We start from the raw sequence: 7,578 nt of genomic DNA on the forward strand, positions 1-7,578 counted from the left end.
ATGGCTTTTCATGGCAATGTCCTTTGGAATGTTTACCTATCGTGTGAGCTATTAAAGATTATCAAAAAAATTAATGGTTACCTAGTAAATGGTTTTCCATGGAACTAGTATCCTGTTGAATAAAGTTCAAATGTCATATTCATGATATTGTTATTGGGAATAGTGTTGCATCCAGGGTTGGGGCCAACTAAAATAGAAATTCTTGACATCAAATAAAATCAAGTCAAATTTGATTGGTCACATACACATATTTATCAGATGTTATTGCAGGTGTAGTGAAATGCTTGTGGTCCTAGCTCTACCAGTACAGTAATAAACTAACAATTCACAATAATACACACACATCTAAAAGTAAAAAAATGGATTCAAGAAATATCTAAATATTAGGACGAGCAATGTCGGAGTGGCATTGACTAAAATACAGTAGAATAGAATACAGTATATACATATGAAATTAGTAAAACAGTATGGAAACATTATTAAAGTGACTAGTGATCCATTATTAAAGTGACCAGTGATCCCATGAACATAAGGCAGCAGCCTCTAAGGTGCAGGGTTGAGTAACCGGGTGGTGGCCTTGGGATGTGGTGGCCCTGTTCCCTGATTTAAGAGGTGATGACCACTCCACTCCACTACCATTGTCAACTCTCTCCTGACATGAACTGAAGCCTCATGTGCTCGCTGATCCACTGGCACATTGAATGTTTCCTCTCCAAGTACTGTGAGGACTTCTATCAGTTATCTCTCATTACTGTATGTAGAGTCAATCACAAACACAATCACATTATTACACATCAATGATTTTACTCCTTGCTTGGACTAAACTCATTCTTAGCTCTATTGAGGTTTTTGGACGCCCAATTTTTCAGTTTTTGATTTGTTAAAAAAGTTTTAAATATCCAATAAATGTCGTTCCACTTCATGATTGTGTCCCACTTGTTGTTGATTCTTCACAAAAAAAATACAGTTTTATAAAAGTCGCAAAGTTCAAAGGGGCCGAATACTTTCGCAAGGCACTGTATTTGTGAGAAGTATTGACATGTTGAAAGCACTAAGCTGTCTGTTTAAATGACTAGCACACAGCTCAGACACCCATGCATACCCCACAAGATATTCAACCAGAGGTCTCTTCACAGTCCCCAAGTCCAGAACAGACTACCCGAAACACACAGTACTATATAGAGCCATGACTACATGCAACTCTATTCCACATCAAGTAACTCATACAAGCAGTCAAATCAGCTAAAAGAAAAAACAGTTAAAACTACACCTTATGGAACAGTGCGGGGCTGTGAAGAGACACAAACACAGGCACAGACACACGCATAAGCACACACACTCTACCCATGTACATATGGATTTTGTATTGTAGATATGTTGCAGTAGAGTAGTGTGTAACAATGTGTTGTGAAATGTAATGTTTTATTGTATGTAATTGCCTTAACGTCGCTGGACACTTGGAAGAGTAGCTGCTGCCTTGGCATAATAAAATAATAAATACAAATACAAGGCACAGCACGCATTGGTCAACCTCCATCGGATTTAGCATCCCCACACCGGAGAGGTAACTGACCACACATTGAACACATGGGACATAGCAGAGGAGAAGATCCTACTCTTCGTAACTGACAACGGGGCGAACATGGTCAAGGCTATTACAGTATAGACAAGAGAATACCTGTGATCAACAACAACCAGACCGCACATTGAACACATGAGACATAGCAGAGGAGAAGATCCTACTCTTCGTAACTGACAACGGGGCGAACATGGTCAAGGCTATTACAGTATAGACAAGAGAATACCTGTGATCAACAACAACCAGGACTGGCCTTAGCTTTGAACGGTGCGGCAGAAATGTCTGAATCTGAGTCGGACACCGACGATTATTCTTATGAAGCTAGGCACCACAGCCTCATTTTTCTCCCCTTTACCAGTTGGATGTAGACACAAATATCATACTTTATTGTATTGCAATGTTTCTGAAATATATTTTAAAAAATATGCAAATATAGTAATATCTCGTTAAATATGTGCATATTGTCATATCGCGCAAATCCATTTTTCTTGACACTGGATGAAGTCAAGTGTATATTTTAGTTTCATTTTGTTAAGACACTCCAGGACCGGACTTGTCCAGAGAAGATTACATTTACATTTACATTTAAGTAATTTAGCAGACGCTCTTATCCAGAGTCCAAACAGAAAGCGGCAAATCCTGAATCCTTGGGCCAGTCTGTAGAGGGGGGGAATAACAGGAGAAGCGGCCACAGACTGCAGGTCGTCGGGTAGGCGCAGGCCGTAGCTGGAGGAGACACCTGGCAGCATCTGATGAAGGCAAAAACACGACAGGACAGGGCGTAGCACGGTGAATTCTAAACAAGGAACCGACAGGACAGGAACGAACGAAAGGATCGGGAACAGGTGTGGAAGACTAAATGAATAGGAACAGCTGGGAGAGGAACGGAACGATAGAGAGAAGAGAGAGCGAGAGAAGAGTGGGAGGGAGGGGAGAGAGAGGGATAGAAAGAGGAGAACCCCATAAGACCAGGGGGACAAGACATGATAATAAATGACAAACATGACAGTACCCCCACTCACCGAGCGCCTCCCTGGCGCACTCGAGGGAGGAATCCTGGCGGCAACGGAGGAAATCATCGATGAGTGAACGGTCCAGCACGTCCCGAGACGGAACCCAACTCCTCTCCTCAGGACCGTAACCCTCCCCCAATCCACTAAGTATTGGTGACCCCGTCCCCGAGAACGCATGTCCATGATCTTATGTACCTTGTAAATAGGTGCGCTTACAAATTGGTGCATTCACCTTATGACATCCAGTGGAACAGTCACTTTACAATAGTGCATCTAAATCTTAAAGGGGGGTGAGAGGGATTACTTATCCTATCCTAGGTATTCCTTAAAGAGGTGGGGTTTCAGGTGTCTCCGGAAGGTGGTGATTGCGGAGAAATACTTTTTTTCATCATTCTATCTGTTAAATGCTAAAGACATGCATGTGAATAGCATTTTTGGTGTATCCCCCCCCCCTTGACGGGCATTAAGTCGTTTGGCAGAACGGATTTTTTTTGGATCTACAATAGAAAATGTACAACATGTCAACAAATCTTTCTGGGCAAATCTGGAGAATGTATCTAAGGATAACCAAACAAAGTGGGGTATGTAGTATGGTAAACTAAATAACATTTACATGAGACTTCAGGAGACAGCAGAGGGAGCACGCCAGCATCCACATCGACAGGACCGCAGTGAAGAAGGTGAAAAGCTTCAATTTCCTCAATGTACACATCACTGACAAGACAGCGTGGTGAAGAAGGTGCTACAACAGCGCCTCTTCAACCTCGGGAGGCTGAAGAAATTACATTTGTCTTGGCACCTAAGACCCTCACAAACTTTTACAGATGCACAATTGATGGTATCCTGACGGCTTGTATCACCGCCTGGTACGGCAACTGCACCGCCCATGCATCACTGGGTGCACACTGCATGCCCTCCAGGATACCTACAGCACTCGATGTCACAGGAAGGCCAAAAAGTTCATCAAGGACATCAACCAACCAAGCCGCAGCCTGTTCATCCCGCTATCATCCAGAAGGCGAGGTCAGTACAGGTGCATCAAAGCTGGGACCGAGAGGCTGAAAAACAGCTTCTATCTCAAGGCCATCAGACTGTTAAATAGCCTTCACTCAACCCTGCACCTTAGAGGCTGCTGCCCTATGTGTACATAGACATGGAATCGCTGGTCACTTTAATAATGGAACACTAGTCACTTTAATAATGTTTACATAGTGTATTTTAGTCAATGCCACTCATCCTAATATTTAGATATTTCTTGAATCCATTTTTTTACTTTTAGATTTGTGTGTATTATTGTGAATTGTTAGTTTATTACTGCACTGGTGGAGCTAGGACCACAAGCATTTCAATACATCTGCAATTTGAACTTTATTCAACAGGATACTAGTTCCATGGAAAACCATTTACTAGGTAACCATTATTTTTTTTTATAATCTTTAATAGCTCACACGATAGGTAAACATTCCAAAGTACATTGACATGAAAAGCCATTCATATCTGGAATTTGAACACGCCTCAAACCAACTCTATGGAACACCATTACCAGCTAACAATTGTTTGAAATTGCTATTTATTTGTAGCTGACAGTGTAAAAGTGCTCCTCTTTCTCCGGATGAACAGAACCTGCAGAACTTACCAGTGATTCACATTAACAGGTAAGTCCTCAATTCATGTACATTAAGTAGAGAATTCTGGATGTTTCTGGCATTATTGGCCTCTGATTGTTCCAGTACCTTGATTATAGGAGACCATCATCACCACCATGGCAATGTTGACCATATCTCTGCTGCTCTGTGCTGCCGTTGCTATGAATGGAGCAACAGGTAGGACAAAAATATACACTTTAGTTCACACTTTACTGCATTTTTTACAAAACACTCCTTTCCTGTCGATCCCTGGAACTCCAGCTAGTTGATGTTTTTGTTGTCCAGGTGCTGAGGCCCTACCTTCACAATTTCTTTTGTGTTCCAGTTCTTGTTTCAGAACCTTTGCTGGAGAAAAACACTGAGAAAAGTGTGTACCTAGTTAGTTGCACTTGTTTTGAATTTGGCCAGTACGATAGCAACTTTTTCACAATACTGAGTCGAGTTGAACTGCACTGGGCTGGCCTGGTTACGAATCCACCGTAGTTGCTGGAACTGTGCTGGGAAAGGCAATGTGAAAATAAAATATCTGAGCCAGCACATGACAGTGCGGGTCGGCAAAGGGTATAGAACAGTCCCATGAACTTTGCAAAGGCAGCGTTGATTTCATGTGTTTTCTTGTCTTTAACTGCATTCTCTATAGAGTCCCTTGAAAAGACCATTTACTTTGAGCAGGCTTTGCATCTGGGTAATTGTAGTTTTTAATCTCTGTCCATAAAACGTATCTCAGTAGATTCATCCGCAGTACTACTAGGTAGACACCTCTCACAGGTTGATGATTCTACTAATCAGAATAACAGTTGTGTGCAGGGGAGGTTGTTTGTGAACAACATTGCTATGACTTGTCCATTTGAATTCCTGCCTGTCTGTCCTTCTTCCAGGAGCTAAGGGAGAAGAGGAGGGAGTAGTGGCAGCAGAGAACATGAACCAATGCCCCACAGGCTGGTTCCAATTTGGATCGCGTTGCTTCATGTTCGTCGAGACTGCAAGGTCATGGCCCCTAGCAGAGGTATTATGGTTACTCTCTACTGTGAATTAAAGGGAAAGTTCAATCAAAATCAACTCGCATATTTGGTTTGAGGTTACCCTTAACGTTGATTTGGCCTCATTTTTTTTTATAGGCACCGCACGTGTCATGTAAAATATTGAACCTCCCCTTGAAGTTATTGTTTCATTGGAATTTTCTTTAAGCGTGGCATATTCATAAATATATTTATGTTAATTAAGGCCTACTGTATATTGGTTAAGAAAGAGATAATCTAATATCTCCTAGAGTATTTTTAAAGGAGCATTAATTTGCGATGGAAAATATTTGATTGTGAGAGTCCAGAAGATAAGTTATCACAGACTGGACTGCTGACTAATACTTACATTATGAAATGTCTTTGTCCCTGTCTACCTCTCACTGTAGCGCCACTGTGTGTCCCTTGGAGCAAACCTGGCGTCTGTGCACAGCTCTGCGGAGTATCAATTTCTACAGGCAATTGCGGGGTGCAAGACTAGCGGTTTATCAACTCCCTGGATCGGAGGATTTGATGCTGTTCAGGTGGAGTATACTCACAGATCAGTAATATCTTTGGTAAACTCATCAATATCTCAAGGGTCACTGATAAAGTCAGATCTCGGTTTGGAAGATCTTATAGATGTTCTCAACAACAACAAAAAGGTCACTGCAGTATCTATTGGCATACAATTATAATAATAACATGGGATTTATTTGATACTGAGACCTCACTTCTTCCCCACAGGACAGACTATGGTTTTGGAGTGACGGCTCTGAATTTGATTACCAGAACTGGAAGAAAGGAGAGCCCAATAATAGCGGTGGCAGAGAGCCATGTTTAGTGATTAACTGGGAAGGTACAGTAGGCCCGGTATCATTCACTGATCCATTCATCAAATAAAGCTGACACACACACACACACACACACACACACACACACACACACACACACACACACACACACACACACACACACACACACACACACACACACACACACACACACACACACACACACACACACACACACACACACACACACACACACATACACACCGCAAACACACTATACTATTGTTGTGTGAACACCTGAGATTATTTGAGAGGTCATTTCTGTGCCGTGTTTCCTTTTAAGGTAAATATGGCTGGAACGATATAAACTGTGGAAGCAGCTTTCCCTCTTTGTGCTCCAAAAGAATGTGTGAAATCCAGAAGAACTGAAACCAACAATGATACTGCATAGTGCCAACACCCAACTGAACAGTCTTTAAATATTCAGTAAAGATCATTTGGACTTGTTTTTGTTGTTTATTGTCAATAAAACGGGAGTAGACATTGTGTTTTCTCTTAAGAGTCATTATTAAACGTGACTGATACTGCCGTAATTGTAACAGGATTCTTAAAGGTAGAGTCTAGGATCTCAGAGTTTGATCAAAGAATTATACGCTCTGGATAAGAGCGTCTGCTAAATGACTTAAATGTTAAATGTTAAACAATTTCAGTATAAATTCCAGGTGAGATAGCCACCAGCTAGCTATTAGTAGCTGCATGTCAACCAGTAGCACGTCAGGACAACCAACTTCAGCAGATTGCATGAAAAGAGCAGAAACATAGCAACCATAGCAACCTCAAATGAGTTTCAAAAAAAGAGAAGAAGCACTGGTTAATTCATTCCTTCAGTCTGAAAATTCCACGAGACTGCGATGAGCCAGCCTTCAGAAAATTCAACCGAACACTTGATACCAAATGTAAAACTCCTGCTGCTGTTAGAGCGAACGGCTTGATTGCTTCGCAAAACTATACAGCAACCCAGAACGTTAAGGAGATTCTGAAAGAGGCATGAAAAATAACCATGTGGATAGACGGATGGAGCAAGAAAGGACTGACTGCTTCGTTTATGCGCATATCAGCCTGTTTCTATCACCCCACCTCCATCAAGGAAATTGAGCAAGCTGAGGAGACTAAACTGCTCGGTGTAACCTTGGATTGTAAACTGTCTGGTCAAAACGTATTGATGCAAAGGTAGCTAAGATGGGCAGCGGTCTGTCCGTAATAAAGCGCTTTTCTGCTTTCTTGACAAGGCTATCAACAAAACAAGTCCTACAGGCCCTAGTTTTGTCACACCTGGACTACTGCCCAGTCCAGTGGAGGCTCCGCAGAAGAAGAATGAGAGTACCATCCTCCTCAGTCAAATTTAATAAAAATAAAAATGGTGAAACAATAAAAACGTTATCCTTTTTAGATTAAACTATACTAAATACATTCATATGTCAGCAAATAATTGATTAAAACACATAGTTTTGCAATGAAGGTCTATAGCAACAGTACTCGCTGGGGTAG

General features: G+C 41.6%; 1 protein-coding gene across 1 annotated transcript; it reads left to right on the forward strand.

The window, feature by feature from the left end:
- The first annotated feature begins 4,089 nt into the window (after positions 1–4,089).
- On the forward strand, positions 4,090–6,576 carry LOC124013161 (ladderlectin-like). Its single transcript, XM_046327367.1, has 6 exons — positions 4,090–4,247; positions 4,337–4,415; positions 5,117–5,244; positions 5,647–5,781; positions 5,984–6,095; positions 6,374–6,576. The coding sequence occupies exons 2-6, from the start codon at positions 4,355–4,357 to the stop codon at positions 6,457–6,459; spliced, it is 522 nt and encodes a 173-aa protein (XP_046183323.1). The 5' UTR covers positions 4,090–4,247; positions 4,337–4,354; the 3' UTR covers positions 6,460–6,576.
- Positions 6,577–7,578: the final 1,002 nt, after the last annotated feature.

Source organism: Oncorhynchus gorbuscha, linkage group LG24, assembly GCF_021184085.1.
Source record: "Oncorhynchus gorbuscha isolate QuinsamMale2020 ecotype Even-year linkage group LG24, OgorEven_v1.0, whole genome shotgun sequence".
Lineage (NCBI taxonomy): Eukaryota > Metazoa > Chordata > Actinopteri > Salmoniformes > Salmonidae > Oncorhynchus > Oncorhynchus gorbuscha.